General features: G+C 45.8%; 1 protein-coding gene across 1 annotated transcript in view; it reads left to right on the forward strand.

The window, feature by feature from the left end:
- The first annotated feature begins 2242 nt into the window (after window positions 1–2242).
- Window positions 2243–19272, forward strand: part of LOC144154754 (condensin-2 complex subunit H2-like) — a 69119-nt gene continuing 52089 nt past the window's right edge. Inside the window, exons 1-6 of the mRNA XM_077685870.1 lie at window positions 2243–2397; window positions 7525–7647; window positions 11996–12156; window positions 15284–15385; window positions 16594–16649; window positions 18295–18370. Coding sequence (XP_077541996.1) covers window positions 7614–7647; window positions 11996–12156; window positions 15284–15385; window positions 16594–16649; window positions 18295–18370 — 429 coding nt within the window. The 5' untranslated portion in view covers window positions 2243–2397; window positions 7525–7613. The remainder of the gene's footprint in view (window positions 2398–7524; window positions 7648–11995; window positions 12157–15283; window positions 15386–16593; window positions 16650–18294; window positions 18371–19272) is intronic.

A 19272-nucleotide genomic window follows, 5' to 3' on the forward strand; every position in this document is an offset into this window, starting at 1 on the left:
CTCAAACTACGTCGTCAGCGGCGTGCGTTGGCGACTCAGCGGCGTTATAGCGGCTTGATAACTGCGTGGTGTACACGTGATACTACAAACCCGATGGAAGAGATGGAAGAGAAGGCGGCGAGGCGGTGGGCTGCGGGGGCCGAGCGCAAGCGCCGCAAGCGGGCCGACAACCGTGCATTCGCACTTTCACATTCTCCCCCTCGGGGAAATGCGGGGGAATTTTTGGATAAACAGTGCGCTGTGCATCCAAGGGAGCGAGCGCAGGATCCTCCCCGTGCGGCTGCGAGTTCGCCGCCGATAAAGAGTCGCGTGTCGCCGATAGCAAAGTTCTGCAGCAACGTACACCGCGAAAGGGCAAGGCCAGGCCGCCGCACACATGCGGCCAGATTTTTCGTTCGCTTTTCCAGCCTTGAGCGGAGAGCGGGATTCATGGTGTCAACAAAGCTTGCCCGTAGCAGACGGCTGTGTGAGCAGCGCAATAGCGGAGTACGTCACCGTCGAGGAGCGCAGCATCATGGGAGGGAAGGCTCGCTCGCCGTCAACAGCGGAGAGTAAGTTGAAAGGAGGAGGAAACGCGGCGCGACGATAATACGCGGTTTTTTAAAAAGCCAAGTTGAAGCTAGTTGAAACCACCAGCTCCACTGTCTCCTCTGTCTTCGCATCTCAATTACGAAGGTGGCCTTTTTTTAAGGGGAGGGGGGGGGGGGGGTCCTGCGACACTTTTTCAACTTTTCTTGAAATCTTAAATGCTTGCAGAACGGAGTCACCCAATACACCAGTACTTAGATTAGGGGTCGCAAAGTATTTCAGCCAAAAATTACTGCTCTGTGCCCATTAAATAACTGGGAAACTCGCTCAAAAGATTTTGCTCTCTTTCCCTGCCTTGACGTTCTTCGACCGCTCGAATTACGTCATTAAAGGAGCAATAAAGACAAAACACAAGTTTGTGTTGTTCGAACGATTTCGTGTTTTATAGTGCCCCCAGCGCTTGTCCGAATGCAAACGATGCTTTCTTCACTGAGAAATGAATTATTTTAAGTCAAATTTTTAATTTTCCCGCTAAATCGTGCGTTTTCGTGGTCTGCAATGACATCACAGGGCCGTGTTTACCGTTAGTGAACCTAGATGGCGCCACCACACCATGGCAAGCCGTTTTCTGCCTTTGGTTTGTTTGTGAACGTATTTGTACCTGGTTTGTTTTGTTCATCGAGACAATCGTTTTGTAAAACATGGTACTCGCTCGACAAATACGGTCACGTAAGACATCGTAGCTTGCGTCAATCGGCCAGTGTCGGCTGAAACAACCCCAAAACGTCCTGTGCCGCTAAATCAAGCATAGTGCACGCAGTACCAACAGCAGTACGCATCGGTACTTCTATGTTTACGTGGGCTTTCGTAACTGCAACTGTTTGTCCCACCATTCTTAGGGCTTTAAAAAGAATGTGCCCAACATTTAAGCGCAAATAGCTCGTTCGGCAAGCCTATAAGCTCTGCCTAATTTGCTTTTGCTTTTGCCGGCCTCCACCAATCGCAAAGCTGTCTCGTATGACATCATAGGTTCTGTTGCGAGAAATGAGCTAGTTGGGCGCATGGCCATTCCATTTTTTCGTAATTATGTAGCTTATTTGAGCGGAATTTACGTTAAAAGTGGTGCCAATATGATTTCAACGAGGCAATCTTTTGAATGAACCAAACTTGTGTTTTCTCTTCATGGCTCCTTTAAGGCCATGTAGCGGCTTTTGTCCGGTTTTGCTTCAGTTGCAGCAGTGAACGCTTTTCGATAGCAACAAAACATAAATCCACAAAAACAAGGCACAAATGGAAGGAGTATCTGGTGCGACGAGCAAATCGCGCAGTGCCGTTCCGTGCTGGCGATATCTGTAGCTTTCACGGTGCTTCCAGAGGCGAAGGAAAGGGTGAAAGGGCTTATCAAACGTGTTGATGGGTCCCTTTTATGCTAGCCAGCCACACTAGCCGGTGTACGGGCCGTTCCTCACATGGCGTATACATGGCATAAGCCTGTTGATAATAAGGCGGTTCGTAGCAGGGGAACATTCGTAATGCGATGACTTGTCACGGGAGCGTTCGCGTGGAAAGAGGCCAGGTGGTTTGTTTTTTTTTGTGTTGGTCCCAGTGGAAGGGCGAAGAAAGCTGTTTCCAGTTGAGAGGGAAGCGGAAGACAGGCAGGGGAGATAGCTAGCAGAAGATATCTGTGCTTGAGAGAGGGGTGAGGATTATTTTTTCCCTCTCGAGTTTTGGGGGGCGTGCGTGCCATTTTTTAGCTTGACGCGTAGCGGCCGGAAGGTGGACAGACCAGTGTTCGAGGACAACCCGTTCTGTTGCTTCTAGCAAGACAACACGAGGACCCACCCCAGCGCCGACTTCAACACGAATGAGGCGAGTGCTCACTTTGCTTAATCTTTATACTATATCAATTTGCGAAACGATGCTCGAAGGTATATATTTACGAGCTTACAAAGCACGGGACGAGATTCCGAAAAGGGGGTCATTTTCTACCGTATTTTTATTCGTTCTTTTTTTTCAGCAGGCCTGTCAGCAGCTATAGAGTGAGTGCAGTAAATGAACAAAACTTATTCACCACAATACTAAACAAGAATTTCCTCGCACGAGAGGCGCCCGCATGCTTTCATCCGTTGCGTTTTCGTTTTTTATCATTTTTGGCGTGAACTCCTTCGTAACCCTTGCACTGCTGGGAAGTGGCTGTTTATCTCTGTTCGGATCAAATCAATTTTTTCAACGCGCTAAGCGCTAAGATGAAAGCGTTAGCCGTACAATGTTACCAGACACGCGTTTCTTGTTACGTTGCATCGGTGAAACATACCAGTCCCTTTATACGGACTGTAATATTAGTGATTTTAAGATTCACATTGCCGCTGCAGACGGTGCATAAATGAGTACGGCTCGTTCGTCACATGGCGTTTCGTGATAGGCCGCGGTTGATAGGCTGACTCCTGACAACACTAGCCTACAAGTGCTATTTATTCATTCATTTAAACCTGTTTCCTGGAATGAGGAAACCATACCCATCTACGGCTAAATCAATATGATCTCCTTTATTCGTCTGTGCGGAGCAGTTCATTGGCAGTCCAACACTGCTTTCGCAATAGAAATTCCACGGGCAAATAAAAATATATACGAATCCGCTATGGAGCAATTCTAAGCGGTCCCTTTAAAAAAAAAGATGTTCAAGTTCTTTCTCTGTTCCGTCCCCCTTATTACAATTTTTTGGACTGACAGCCAATTGCGGCGTTTTGTCTAGTTAGGCATGTGTCTAACCCGAACTGCCAATGAAAATACGACATAGCTAATTCACCTGTTACCTAACTGTCAGAGCACGGTAGCCTTGAGGCTGTGGCGCAAGAATGCCACCAGGAATACATTTAGGAGAAGACATGCCGATTGGGCTGCCGAGGAAACTGAAAAAAAAAAGCTGCGGAGCCTCGCGCCAGCTGCTGAGCACGTTGACCATTTTTTTAATCAAAAAAGTTTTGTAGCCGGATAAGCCGGATGCTGAAGTTGTTTAAGTACGCCCTCCCAAAATTTTAATATCAGGGGAGCGGTGTCCGATTGGTATGTTAGCGTCTTATAATCACGGTGTCCAGCGGCGAAGTAGGCGAGGGTGAGCGCACGCGTGTGAGTGTCGTCTGCTACGCTGTCTCCTTAAAAGCAACGCACCCTCTGCTTTTCGTATCAGGCCGCTTCGCTAGCCGTCAAAGGCAGCTAGGGATTACAAACATTCCTAGGGCACGTGCCGGGGAATTGATACAGAAGTAAAATCAAACGGGCATTGGAGATGCGCATGTTCTTCAAATAACCCCTCTTTCACGTAAGCAAAGTCATGCAAATACCGAAATTGGGGGTGTATTTGGCTCTCAATAAAACAGCGTAGCAGACGATGCTCGCACAGGCAAGGCTTTTTTGCGCCTGCCCGTACTCTCGCCTATTTGGCCGTTCACGACCATAAGGCGCTAACATGCCGATCGGTCGTCACTCCCGTAAAAGATTTGGGGTGGTGTACACCCGCCCAATTTTTTACCAATCGGAGCGTCGACCGTTCCGTCGAGCAGCGCCGTATGATGGAGCGATACGACCAACTCGGCGAGAGCAAAGGCCGCTACTTTCGTCTTCTGCTGGGCTATTCCAAGAGCAGACAACCACCCCCATTTTTTTATTCGCTTATCATACTGCCCTCCAACCCGCCGTTAACGGCGCGAAGAGGGCAAGTTAAAGCGAGTGGTAACAGCAGTATGTGGTGGCTGTCTGCTCTTGGAACAGCCTAGCAGACGACGGCAGCTGCGGCCTTCGCTTAGTGCGCATGCGGTTACTCTCGCCGAGTTTGTCGTATCACCCCATCATACGGCGTTGATCCACGGAACGTTCGACGCTCCCGTGATATTGGTAAAAAATTGGACGGGTTTACATTCCGAGCCCATATTTTTCTCAGGAGTTTTTATTTTGCCGCTTGCTTCACTATATATCTTCTACAAATGTTTTTACCTAGCGGTGCAATCTGGTACTGATCGCATTCTCTTGACACGACGTGCCCGGTGATATGTGAATGCTATACGCTATATGCAGAAAAGCGCAGTTTTACATGCGCTAAGATTTTCTTGCCCATCTTTCTGAAAAAAAAAATATTCTGTAATTAGAAGATAGGTCAGTTTAAAGCGAATATAGTTTCGATATTAAAATCAAAGCTATATACGATTCCAATTTCTTGAGTACAGCTGGCCGCAGCCTAATTGCAGGAACTCGTTAGCTCGCCTTGAACCGCAGCTTTTTGCTTCATTATGTGCGTGGTTCCACGCGTATACGTGATACGTCGTTTGCGTACCGCCGTCTGAGAATCGATCGATGCTACAACTAAGGAAGGGGTGTATTCAGAATTTTGAATTCGGTGGGGGTAGAAATCCTCCTAGAGGGGGAGGGGGTTGTTGGGGCTGGGTGTATGAATACCTTAACTACAGTGCTCTAGAGTTTTATACCTGACCTAAACGTATGTGAAAACTGGATCGATAAAACAAATAATTAAAAAGATCAATGGACAGATATGCGCATGCTCTGACACTCTTTAAATGAGACATTAGGGGTAAAAAAGGGCATGACTTATATCCTGCTCGGGACACAAGAACAACACGTTCCCCCGTAACGCCGCCGGCGTCAGGCGCCACAGTCGGGCACCCTCGGGATTCGGCCGCCGACGCTCTCTCACTTTCTCTCCTCGCGGCCCCGCGAAGATGACGTCACCGAAAAATTCCGTCCCCCAATTTTTCGTGACGTCACTTTCACAAGGCAGGGGCCATTCAAAGGCTACGGGCGGTACCCCTTACGGGGCACGGGCGGTACGCGTCATTACTGCGTGAGCAATGTTGGCAAACAATTTTCACCGTCGATCCGCGGAAAGAGCGACAGGAGAACCGAGAACAAGCTAGAAAGCGCGTCTATGGAGAGTGTGACGTCATCCCAGCGGCAGCATTGACCTGTGGTGGCGCTGCCATATATCGCACCGCGTCAAGTCGAAGCGCGGCTCTCAACCCGTCTCTTCCGATTCGCCCGTTACAGTGTACGCCCGTTGTCTCGACGTGTTCCGTCAGCTCTTGTGCGCTTTGTAAAATAGAGTGTACAGCTAATTGACGGCGGCAAAATGCGGCAGCATGGAAATGGCGGTGACACATTGCCGATACTGGTCGACAACAAAAGGAGCGATCAGGCAGTCGTCAAGCAAGCGTGTCTCGGAGGCGGTTTGAACGCGAAGTACGGTTGAGATGGTGCACGGAACAAGAATGGTCGTGCTCTGTGGCATGGTGTTTGAAGCTTGCGCATTCGAGAAATATTCTAAAGCCCGATTAGGGCGAGCACATCGGCCGTGCCAAGCCTCAAGTCCGTAAGGGAGAGAGAGAAAATGCTGACGCCTATTTTCCACGGCATATGCCCGCCTCATCTTTTCGCGGGCATTTGCTCAGATAGGTCGTCCTCTCAGGCAGCCAGCTGGGACCTAAAAAGCATCTAAAAAGAAATGCGTCCGATTATGCGCGACACAGCGCGTGCGATTCCGCACATGCAATGTTACGCGGAATTGTCAGGCATACGTTGGCAGAGAGGCGGTGCTGGCGTTCAACGGTGTTGATGCCGATCTCCCTAGTTTCGCTTTAACCGCACTATGCCTGACGTTGCCGCGCTGGTTGCTGGTAAGAGTTTGCTCAAAAACTTGTTTCCTTGTTGTAGATTTGAATGAACGAATGCGCGCTGCATGTGGGAGTCCACATTCTACCGTGACTATGCACCGTTGACGCGCCAACTCTTGGCCTTACTTGCCCCAGGCGGCCGTTGGCACGGAGTGCATTCAAAAAGGCCTGTACATGATCTCCACCGGTATGTAACCGGAGGTTTTCGCGGCCTGTTTGTGGACTTCTGTGCTGTTGAGTGAGGCCTGAGACACTGCGCTGCGTGTTCGTTATGCGTGACCGCAAGATGCCTCTGACCTCGTTAACTTTGTTTACGGCTGTTCTGCTAGTGTCTAAAGTCGCTGACGGCGTCTCTCCAAGGTGTGGGAGCTCAGCCCATGTTCGCTGCTCCCGATATATAGCTTATTAGAGTTTGGGTTTGGGCTAGTTGGTAGCGGTAATCCATGATGTCAAGGGCCACTTGGGCATTCAATGCCGTGATTGCGGTTGTACGCCCCTCTTTGACAGTTGTGCCGTCATCGCTGGTCACGCCAACCAGAAGACAAGAGAAATAATCGAGGCTGCCGAAATAGCACGCCTGGGGGATCGTTGCGTGTCCGCGCCATCCGTGGCCTTGTCCGATAAGGAGATGGGCTATCTGAGGGGGGGTGGGTGCCACCTTAGTTAATGCCTCGTGCTGCCTTTTGTTCGACGTCACAGCGCTGTGCGAATTATTTTGTGTGCAAATTTTGTCATCGCCTGTTTTTTTCTGTTCTTTCCTATCTTTGTTTCTTTTGATAATGTTCCGCCCCAGTGTTTTAAATTCACGCATTTTTTCAATAAACTCAGTTGGAAGTTAGCGCTTGTGCCCGTTGCCTCCGTGTCCTCTGTCGTTTTGTTGGCGCTACACGACGTCATGCTCCCGATACTATAGCGTGGCACCGTTTAGTGTTCTCGAGTTCGGTACGTTCTTCTCATGTCCTTCTCGAGTGGTCGGACGTAACAATTTCTTCATACACTTTAACTGAAATCCTTGTAATTGTAGCCAGTGAACAAGTATGTTCCTTCGCGTTTGTTTTATTTTCTTTTTTTTTTTTGTTCCTGTGTTTTCAATGTTTTCATTCTTCTTAGTAACCCTAAGTGGATGTCACTTATTCCCGTTGTCACCTGCGAAGCGCATTCAACGCTGTCTGCTTTTCCAACATACTTGAATTACTATTGAGGGTCGATCTCGGCCAACACAAACCTCGTGCTCTCCACTTCAGCAATGTCCATTAGCAGTTGTTCTCTAGCGCCTGCGTTGAAGTTTAATGTTCTGCCTCCGTTGTGACCTGTTCAGGTTTCTGACGGGGATGCCGGTGAAGTAAGCTCTTGTGAGCCCAGCCAACGTGGTATCTTCGAACGGCAGACTCGCAGATCTACTGCACCATGCAGGCCGGTTCAATGCGGCAGCAGCGAACAGGTTAGTTCCATTTTCTTTTTTTTTTGCAATGTATCTAGCGGCGTGTATCCCTCGTATCTTTGCACGGCTGATATTACTTGTGTGCATATCGCCAAACAAGACTGGGGGGGCAGCGATAAGCCGAAACTATTCGCACGTTCGTCTCTCTCTCTCTCTCTCTCTCTCTCTCTCTCTCTCTCTCTCTCTCTCTCTGTCTTTGTATCTCATCTATTCTGAATAGTTCCGCATTAGCTTGTATTGTAGCTGGAAGTTAAATTCTTTGGGTAGTAGTGTTAATTTGTGTTGGAAGTGTTAAAAAGTGTGCGAGCAAAGTTATTGTAGCAATGCATTTCATTGCTGCACTAGCTTTGCACTATTACAAATGTGTTTCTGTCTCCGCTGCTATTTTTAAAATGCAGAGCTTCTGCTTAAAACCGCTCTTTTTTTCTTCTGTCTCACAAGCACCAAATATATTGCATTGTGACGACATTTAATGCAGTTACCTGGTTTTGAATGTGTATGCATACAAAATTCCTTTGCTCCAATTCGTCGTGCTTAACCCTTTCATCCGCGGTGTCCCCAATCGAGGACCCTAACAAAAGTTCTGGTAGCTCACAGAGAACAAACCCAAAGCAGCTAGTTTTCTGGGAAATAGTTCTTCAGTGATGCCTCTTGGAATATATGTAATTATTGTTCGTTTTGTTGAAAGCTGAACGCTGGAAAGACGAAGGCACTGCAGTTAAGACCAGGCTGATGTTGGATGGCCTCAAGGACCGAAGTCATAGCTTCATGACATAACTGTATATCAAAACCTACTTGCCCTACCAGCATTAGTATTAGTACGCTGGCTCGGCGCTCTCCAAAGTTTAGGAAAACTAGCAAAAAAGCTTTTCTGTTACAATTTAAGCTTTTAAAAATAAATACCCTAATTAGATATTCCTGTAAATCGCTAATTATTTGCACCACAAGCTCAATTGTTTTGTTTTAAGCCCAGTCAAGGCAAAACACTGGAAAAAGTTTTTACTTGAAATAAAAAAATCCAGGGTTTAACGGGTTAAAGGGGCTATGAAGGCAAAAAGGTTTTGGTCATGTTTAAAAAATTCTTTGGTAACTCATACCCGTGACACACGTCCACGAAAAATGACATTAGGTGTTTAAGGCCTGAAGACACCAAATGACATTGTTTGGTCGGGCAGTGCTACATGTTAAAACGCAAAGTCACTAGATGTGTTAGGCATGGTGGTGATAAGGACGAAGGAAAGAAATGCACTCATATTTTGGAATTTTTTAATGAAGAGAGAAACGTCTTGCAAGGGTTAAAATGTTTTTGGGGAAAGAAAGCTTTATGAGAAAGTGTTTTCTAAAAAATGGTGTGAGCCGTTTTTAAAAGCGGCTTCAGCAGCTGCCGTCGCCTGCCAGCGGTAGCCGAATCCGAAAAATTCAAAACGATGAGTAACACGATGTTTCGCCTTTTGCTCCTGTTTTAATGAACTTCATCTTCTTAAGAACTGCGCCACCAAGAGTGCACAAAAAGTCCTATTTCGAAGTTCAGCTACGGTTCCGCGTTAACACTGGTATTGAGTTTCGTTGATTTTATTTCGTGCACATCACGTTCGAGAGTAGGCAGATTTAAAACATTCGTGACGGCGAATGAGTTGTGTGGAACTCCTTATGCCAAAAATGACATTAAAGCGAATGGCATTATACTTTTACGTGTGGCAGTGAATTAATGGCATTAAAACCTAAGGCATTGACTTAGTCATTTTCTATCTACGTGTGGCACGGGTATTACACGGCTTAGTTCCAGCCACGAAGGGGTCTTTTTAACTGAAAAAAATGATAGAAATATTGAAAAACTAACATTCCTCAGCATGATGACGTAATATTGGTAAAAGCGACGTATTATGGGCCAACACTAAAACGTTTTTTATCAGTGTTTTAACTACATGTTCCCATTCCAGTGATACGATTAGGCGGAGTATGGGGCCCCACTACAATGGATAAGTCATGTTTCTCGGTGGTGGCTTAGGTCGATGCCCAGTAATCACACAAGCAACATTCTGTGATGTCATAGAGTAAAGTGACTGGGGAGTCGTCACTGCTTTGCATGTTTCCTTTAATACAGTCGAACCTCGTTATAGTGAACAAGGATATAGCGAACTAAATACGAAGTTTGTTTGGTCATGCTTAATTTCAATGACACCTGGAACTGAAACCTCAAGATCCGCGCGATATAGACTGTGACGAAGAAATCTTTGGTTCCCGCGAGGCTCAAAACTCGACAGCTACCATAATAAAAGCAAAATATAAAAAAGAAGTGAGACAAAACAATCGTTTTTAGTAGCTTAAAGCGCTTTGTGTGAGCACTGTGAAAAACTTCATTCCGCTCAGACTGTGAAAAGCCACCAGGCGAAGGCCACGTCCTCCAAGTAAAGTAACTAAGGCCGGCCGGCCTGTTTTACTGAACAAACTTTGTTCTGTTGTAATTTCACGTTCTCACGTTCCGGTTCGTTTAGTTTGAAGTGCCACAAGGAGACAGATAAGGACTACCTTGTTTATAGTGGGTTTGAAGCCTAGAACAATTTTTTATCTAGGATTTTTGCACGAGCCAGATTGCCGATATATTAGAGCCAATTTTTGCATCTACGGTTATAACAAATATCGGATATAAAGAACTAATTTGCTGCCCTGACACTACTTCGTTATAATGAGGTTCGACTGCATCGCAATTTGTTTGAAGTTCGTGATAATGTGATCAGGGGAAAGCAGTCTTTTTAATGGACCACACCAGTGTTTTGCCTTCATATGGCCCCATTAAGCAGGCAGGCTGAAGTTTGAAAGGTACAGATCAGCCTCAAATACGACGACGTTGAAAGTAGGGTATTTACCATCATGGCTTGCTTCACTGGTTTTTAGTTTTGGCATTTTTGCCACCTGAAAAGCTGAAAATGAAAATTGGAATATATATTCGGAAAATGTTATATTTTAAATCTGCTGGGGTAAAGCAGCAATACTGACAAGTTTCACAAAGTTTGCTTGAAAATTAAAAGTTGTTTTGAGACCAGTGTCCCCCCTCAATGCATTTCGAGCACCAAACAGAGGCATTTTCACGAAGTTCACGCTCTTTTCCACACTAAAAATTGTTGAGAGGGTGCTTGCTGGTATACTGTACCGGTGGCGGTGTTCTGCTTTTTCGCCGGCGGAGACAGCATTTAATATTGCGAGCTTGTCTTGAAAAGCCAAAACTGTTCGTTTTCTAGAAGCGTCGCTGACTCGTGACCATCGCACCAACACCAAATATAGCAGTGCAGACGCGCGACTACACGTCTCCTGGTTGGCCTGGCACCTAATCGAGCCCCCACTCACACGTGGAAACGAACGGTAGTGTGGGGTGCGAGCAAAATTTGCCAAATTAGAGCATTTCTCCAACCAATATTTCAGAAAAATAGCAAAACAATAGCTCATCAGCATAGTGAATTCGTGACATCGAAGGTAACCGTCGCACAGCTTTGTTACATAAAGGTCACAAGCACACAGGCTTCAATGGGGTGGCAATGGACAATTGAAAAACCTCAAGTCCAGGAATTCGTTACATGGAGGTTCGTTACATCCGGGTTTAACTTCATTGCATTTTTCCAATGCGATGATGCTGTTTAGAGGTGTACGGTAGGTACCCCTGGACCAGTGCAAGTATGTACAGGAAAAAAACCCTTGCATGTTCACCGATGTTGGCATGAGCATTAGTCACTAGGTTCTAGGTCTCCACTGTGCTTAACAGCTCACCCGCGCCTTGAGATTAGAGTACAAATATTTTTATTTAGATGTACTACGACAACTTAATGTTGCCTTTCTCAATCCTCTTTTCCATTCCCTACCCACAGGGCTTTATAGCCTCCTCTCTGCAATAAAGTCATTCATTCATTCATTTATTCATTCGACCAAAACCAAATATTTGTATACTGTGAATATGGACTTCTTGAAGAGGATTCAAATAAGCACTATTTGATTTTTATACGAAGTTTTGACTATCTTCGCATCTGTAGGAGTATTGTCTTGTGTAACGTCAAAAACGTATTTCACAGGGGAACATTTGCAAGCTGATGTAGTGGGTGAAATAAACTGCATCGGTCTGCGAAGTATGGCGGCCAGGCTTTCTTTGGCGGTGTTTAAGTAACTCGCCTTAGTCGGGTGTATCGGCGTAAGAGTTGAAATATGTATTGCTCTACCTAACCCACACTCGCTTTCGTTAGAGCCAGTCGGTTTCTTTTGAAAATTTATTGTAAATCCAACCGGCATTTTAAATTTTCTGCGTGGCCCTTTTTGTTCTTGCGTGTCCTTGACGAGATGGCACTTTGGCACGCGTGTGCAGATTCGCAGGACACGTACGCCCGGGCCGGCATGTCTCAGCGGTGCACGACCCAGGACGGTGACATCGAACAGCGCTACGCCAGCCTTCTCACCCCGATCCGAGACCTGGCCAAGAACTTCGAGGTGGACATCACCGCCTCCCTGGACCAATACCTCGATGAGGTCAGTGAAAGTCTCGGACCTGTGCTGTCTAGTCTGGAAAAGCAGGGGGGGGGGGGGGAACAAGACTTCTATCTACAGGGAACTTTGTACACTCTTAAGGAAACCTGGTACTTAAATGCAGTGCTCCACTTGGGCATGCCGCATAGAGCTTGCGATTCTTAATTGCGGTGAGAGGTGAGAGAATAGTTCGTATCAGCTGCGTATTATACACTGGTACAAGGTAAGAATGGCAACAGCTCATGTTTGGTATCACTCCGCTAAGCGAGGGACCCGGATGTCAGCGGGGGCACGCGTTATGAGATTTCCATGAATGCGTGATATCATCTGCCTTTTCTCCCATAGCTTGTTTGTCATCGCTGCACTCGTTTATAAGCATGTTAAGTCCAGAAAAAATTGCGCAAACGGCTCGTGTCATGTTCAAAATACATTAAGTAAAGCATTACTTGCGCCCCCCAGAATAACATCTGGCTGCAGTGATGAGGCATAGCACCAACTTCTGTTGCTATTCTTAAGTTGTTCCCAGGTATACCAGAAATCTACTGTATTGCTAAAGCTGCAGCGACCAGGCTTTAGGTTTGATGAGGATACTTTTATTGGGATAGCTAGCCGCGTTACATGTGGCCTGTGTAACTAATGGGTGTATCATTATTTTGAGGCACTGTAAGTATAAAACACGTTATATTTTTAGATTAAAATTTACACTATGGTTGTGAGTTGTACAAGTGAGGCATTTGCCTGTAGTTTTTCAAATACATATCTTTCTCTTGTTAAAAGCACAGAGTGCCAAAAACCTTACCGCAAGTAAACACTCCAGTTGGATCTACCCTTGGTCGAATTTGGCGTGGAGGGGCAAAACTTGGGGCCAAAAATAACATGTAAAAGTCTCGTTGTGATGCAAGTGCCTGGTAAAGAATACTGTTTAAAGACTAAAGTGTAGAAGGAAGTTTGACTGTGTCAGTTGAAAAGAGCCATAAATGCAAATGTGCCACCCATGGCAGTGGCAGTCGCTTAATACTGCAAAAATTGCCAAAAGTTTCAAAACACGTATCCTTCCCCGTGCATTCACTTTCCTGAGCCGCGATTTTTGTAAAATCTTGATTTTTGCATGTTGAAGCGCGGATTGCTGCAGCTTGTCTAACCACTTTTCCGGAACAAGCACTTGGGGTAAAACAAACTTTCTGAATCGCCGCCTTAGTGCTTGTTACAAAAAAATGGTGCAGCTTGCTGCACTAGTGGTGTAAGGCTGGAGAAACAGCAGAGGACCCCCCTCCCTTCCCCGTAGACTCTGCTTTTGCACCTCACATGAATTTCCAAACTTTCCACTCAATGATCTCCATGACTGGCAGGCCTGGATCATTTTGTCTGCAGGCTTTTACACCTCTCCCAAAGTGAAGCGCGTTAGCACATGCTAAAACCCGCAGCAACTGGCTTCCCGAACTCGGCGTCTGTGCTCCCCACTTTAGGCGCAAACGCACGTGAACTGGCGAGGAGATGAACACGTGAAAAATTGCACCACGAACGCTGGGCAGAGTATTCTTGATGGTCGAGCTGGCTGACGCGGAGCTCTTCTCAAGAGGTGTACTGTCACGTGCGTGCGGTGTTTTTTCAGGTTGGGCTGCAAAGTGGAATGAAAAGCTTAAATATACCTCACTGTTAAAATGCTTACGCAAGCTGCACCAATTCCGCATTTCAGCATTCAAGTTTCGTGTCGTCACAAATCGTAGTGCAGGAAAGTATATGCGGGGGGCGATTATACTTGTTTTGATGCTTTCGATGCTTTGGCATTTACTGCATTAATAGGCGACTGGTGCTGCTGCGAGTGGTATATGTACATTCACGGCACTGTGATTTACGTATACGAAAGATCTTGTTTCTACATATTAATGTCCCTTTAAAGGAACCATGAATACAGAATACAAGTTTGGTTCATTCAAGAGACATTTGTCCTAATAGCTGCTATTCCAGTTTTAATGCAAACGTAAGAGAGTCTAGGTAACAAGTAAAATATATGAAGCAGTGGTGACTGCCAGCTGCTTTATGAGTTACCCCTTATAAAGTCACTATGACTTATTTGCGCACTTGCCGGCTGCCGCCCAAAGCCACCATGAAGAAAAATGACTGTGCGATTGTCGTGCTGCATCTAGATTACTTCGATAGTGCCACCTAATTCTACCGTAAAGTTATTAGGCTGATAACCCTGTTTTAAATGTCTACCTTACGTAACTGCTGACATTCTGTTGCGTGAAATTTGAAACTTGATTTTTTTTTGTGGTGCAGACATATTTCAAGGCTGGTATAGAGCTCAGTGAGTTACCAAAGGCTAGTTCTTTCATATTACAGAAAGTTTCATGTCTGTGTCGACCCTGTAGGTGTGAAGAACAAAAGAGAAATCAACTGAAGTTGCATGCTCCAAACCAACGTTCGAATCCCAGCAAGCCAGATCTTTATGCGACGAGACAGAATGGTTGGATTGCTTTAGCAGTGGGTCAAAAGAGCCCGCATACGTTCAAAGCAATGTGTTAGTCACAGTGCGCCAATGCTGTAACCCTCCAGGCCTCGCCACTACAGGTAGTCGCGTAGCTAGATCTTGTCCCAATCCTGGGGGTGGGTGGATCTGGGTATCGACCTTAACTTGTTTAAGAGGAATTTGCTCTTTCATAGAGAAATGCACAAACACGGTAAATGGCATTAGGTTGTGAAATACAATTTTCACTTCAACATGTGTTTTTGTTGTTTCTTTTTTAATGTTGCTTTCAAACATCCTAGGAAGCTGGAATTGACTTTGGTGTGTGTTTAAACGTATGGTTTGGGACAAAACCCTCTCCAATCTACATTTATTGCCTAATTGGTTTTACGTGGTGCATTGTATTTATGACTTCATATTCTACCAGAGCTTGTGCTATCCTATTTGCTACATAAAAAATTATGGACTTAAGTCTGATGCTGTCTCTACCTTATGATTACTGGGAAAATGTTCCTTTTTTCGTTACTCTTCTTCATTCCTTGTTACGTGTTCCTTTCTGTTTTATGTTACTTGTTTTTTAACTTGCTATACTTTGATCATTTGTATGACCGCACGTTGTACTTTTGTACATTTTCCCTTGCTTTGCCTTTTTTTCTCTTCCAGTTGTCGCACACTCCAATCACATATCAGGAAGGGGATGCCAGTATAAATTTCACTCAAGCGGCTTTTCTCATCCAAGGAAGTGCCTTTGTCTATGGCAAAAAGGTGACTGATGCTCATCTCTTCTCACGTGCACTGCACGCCAAACTTATAAGCACGGTTGTACTATTGTCGACGCCGTCTGTGGGAGGTCTGACAAAGGACCGTTCCCTGAGGGCTGCACATTGCTGAAGCAGGTCGCCGAAGGAAGCGGGTGTGAGAACAGAGAAAAGAGAAAATCAGAAAAAAAATCTGTGTTACTCGCTCTCAATAAAACCTAGAACAAAGGTACGCAAGCATCCCCACAAATGCACGCATTCACAAGCTTGAGTATTTGTTAGCAGCACTGTTTTTTTATTTTAAGTACAGGAGCCTTTTATAAAAATGGGGTTCGGTCGGCACCAGAATCCCGGGACGCTCACCGCCGAGTCTGTACACAAAGCAGCCGCGTCGGCGGATTGCCTCGAAAGCGCGTCATCCCTATTTCATATTTGCCGCGCTTTCGAGGCGCTTTTTCAAAGAAAGTGCTACTGGTTGTGCCGCGCCACCGCCAGATGGCGCCACGGGTCCCGCGACCGAGAGAAGACGCAGTGAAACATCCCCCTCGCGAGGGGCACGATCAAATGCAGAGCATTTCCGGGGGCGCACGACGTTAAGTAGTTTGCGTTACGTTAATGTTGTTGCACCACTTGTGGCAACTGCTGACGAGAGAGAGCTCGTCAGCAATTTGAATGAGTCAACGATATAAGGCGCGTTCGTAGCGTCCCATTCTGTGTCGGCTTTGTGGCGTAGTGGGTAGAGCACCATGTACATTGCGTTCCGCCCGCAGGGTCGAGGGATCGAAACCGGGCTCCGAATAGTGTTTTTTTATATAGTAGGGACAACGACGGTGCGGACTACGGACGTCAACGCGGGTGACATCGTGAGTTACTGAAATGCTCTGCATTTAAAATACAAGGAAAGAAAACCTGAAATTTAGAATTTTTTGCTCAAGCCGTTCAGGCGAGGACGTCGTTAAACTGGTGCACTTGAATGCTCTTTGAAATTCGCATAAAAGGGCTCATTTCGATGGTACAATTTTCTGACTAATCTCTTTGACGTGATTGGCTTGTAATGACTCAACGATGGTCCCATTTGTTGTAACACTGAATTGTGCTATTGTAGGGTCCAGTTAATAAATTTGGTCCTTCGACAGACCCTCGTGAAACGTTTTAAATGGCTCAGATGTTTTATAACTTGTCTCTCTGCAATACTCTTCCCCGTGTCCATTGTAGGTTGAGCACCTCCGTGCCCTTGTACAGAAGATGGCTTGGGAGATCGCCAATGGCCGGTATGTCCCGCCCTCCCTTTGTTGCTGATTTAACTCGTGCCCTGTATGTTTTCGGTTCGTTTTATGTTGATTGTTTCATTTTCTGTGAGTCTTACATTTTTGCAGACAGTAACATGTATGACCATTCGTTCACATTGACTTATCTTTTTATAAATCATGTTTGTTTGCTGGTACTTTTTTCTTCTTCTTATTTGCACTGATTTGTTGATAGTCCCATTCACTGAAATTAACAATAGATCTTTCTTTGCATGTGGGTATTAATAGCCCGGTTGGGTTGTGCGAGATCACCAGCAAATTTAAGGTTGTAAATTCACGGAATAAACTGTGTTCGAACTTGCAGAATGGAAATGTTTAGGTTTTTTAGTTTTATTCGGTGTAATCGGAGAATCAAGTGAGCACATCATCTGGTCATAACTTTTGGCATGGCTTACTAGCTTTTGTTCTTGCTCCTGTACATGCTCTTGTTTCAATTTCTTTTTAGATACACTAACTGCGCTTGCAAAAAGAGCAATTTTGCGGCGGTGCAGTGCCTACACTTATTTCTGCTTATTCTGTGCCTTCTTTCTATATCTTTCTCTCTCTGCACAGCTCAGGTCGACGTTCCAATTCCACTGTACAGTATGTTCGCAAACCAACGTCCTTGTCTGCGTGTTTCTAGAAATTTGCGGGCTGCACAGCAGCCTACTTGCAACATTGCTCAAAGTACGGTCAGTGTCACAATTTGCAGTTGAACTGAAGCATTGGCATTAAATGTATGCTCAAATTCTGCTAAAGGCACTGCCTCCACTGTGTGGTCTGTCTGAATGAGTATTTTCACGTTCGCTGCAGGGTGTGAAGAGGGAACTTCGGTTGAAGCATACCAGAATGCGGTGGACATTATATTTTCGTTTGAACTTATGCTCAACTCTCACCAGCTGCCTTCCCTGATGTCACAGTGTATAATTTAATACTTTTGGCATTTACAAGGCAGTTGTTAATAATACGCTCTTGCTACGTTTGCTCGTTAGCGGCTCTATCGGCGGTCGGGGGGGAGGGGGCTGGTTTTGTTTTTATGGGAACTTGGTGGTGAAAATGTTGCACGCTCGAGCGCTGTGAGGAAAGTGTAGATCCTCCAAAGTAAGGCCATTGTAAAATGACGTGGTCTTGTGAAATGCACTGTGTGGCTTTTGTTTGACCATACCTGCAATGCAATGTTGTATTAGGGCGTCGCCATGGGTAATTGCCACGATAACGTGAACATCGTTGCAATCGTTGATCGTACAGCCGTGCTGGATTTTTGCACGATCCAATCCAGAAATTATCCCAGTTTGAAGCGTTTTCAAATGTAGTGACGTTTCAAGTTTCGATATTGTCCTGCAATATTTACAAACTATGCGTCCAACAAGCAGCAGTCTTCGCAGCATGTGTGGTGCAGATTAGATCCTACTGCGAATTGTTCTTGCGCCAGCTTTTCGGGGTTACGAGTTTCGTTTTCAGAGTAAGTGTAGCTTTTTTTTCAGTGAGAGCAAAGTGACTGAAGCTTAGTCTTTGCCAAGAATTTGCCATCACTGCTTCGGAATTGTTTATTTTGCAGCCGTTGTCTGTTCTGCTTCTGACGTGTGCATTGAGTCTGGTGGTGATTGTGTGCTTGTTGCTGTCCTTGCAGCTCAATGAACCAGGGCTCTCAGGATAACTCTAAGGAGCCGAGCGGTGCAGCGGCACGGAGAAGAACGGAAGACACGGTGAGGCGTGGGGAATAATGCACGGTTGCCGATCACTGTGCAAAGACTAGCTTTCAAGTGATAGTAGTGATCCTCAGGCCCCGTATTCTGGCACGGTTCCTCGTATAAGCACTTGCTTGCAGTACGGAATGGAGGCACATTTAAGAGGACTAAAAGGAATAAGGGGTACTGGTTCCCTAAAACTTGCGGTAAATGTCATTTGGCTGACAGGGTGTAGGTGATAGTCCTTATAGTCTGTCTTTATAGTACAGTTTTTATATTATAGTCTATAGTCTACACTGTATGTTATAGGTGATAGTACAGTTGAACCCCGCAACAACGAACGCCGTTTCAACGAAATTTTCACTTCAGCGAAATATTTCTAAATCCCCGCCAGCTAGCCATAGAAATCAAGGCTTCAATATTCCCGCCACAACGAACAGTATTTCAGACTTGTTTTCGCTTCAACGAAAATTTCGCTCGGTGGAGCTGGGCTTGAACATTTGTTTTACGATATATTAAGCGTAACGCCAACTATCTGCAACTTTTAGTACATCCAGGCTGTTTAATTTTAGCGAAAACGTGCGACCGCCGCTCCGCTAAAACAGCTCCTAGGAGGGCGCCATTTTCTGCTGGGGATGCGATGCGGTAGGCCGCCTTGCAGCAAGGAGGTCTACCTAGCCAAGTGAGAGCCACAGCCAGGCTACGGTAGCCAATTCGTATCCATTATAAATCCCGTTGTTGTGGTGGCGTAACGTCCCTACTGAAAAGTTCCGCACATACGGAATTATGGGAATACGGAGTTCATACGGAGTGTTACGCCCCCAAGCGTAATAAATGTAGATATTAGTCCTACAAACACGGGCATTATATGAGTTTGCACAATATGAACGTTTGGCACTGTTCGTGTTTTTATCTTCAAT

Source organism: Haemaphysalis longicornis, unplaced genomic scaffold (genome assembly GCF_048455015.1).
Source record: "Haemaphysalis longicornis isolate Haplotype H1 unplaced genomic scaffold, Haemaphysalis longicornis Haplotype H1 scaffold_90, whole genome shotgun sequence".
Lineage (NCBI taxonomy): Eukaryota > Metazoa > Arthropoda > Arachnida > Ixodida > Ixodidae > Haemaphysalis > Haemaphysalis longicornis.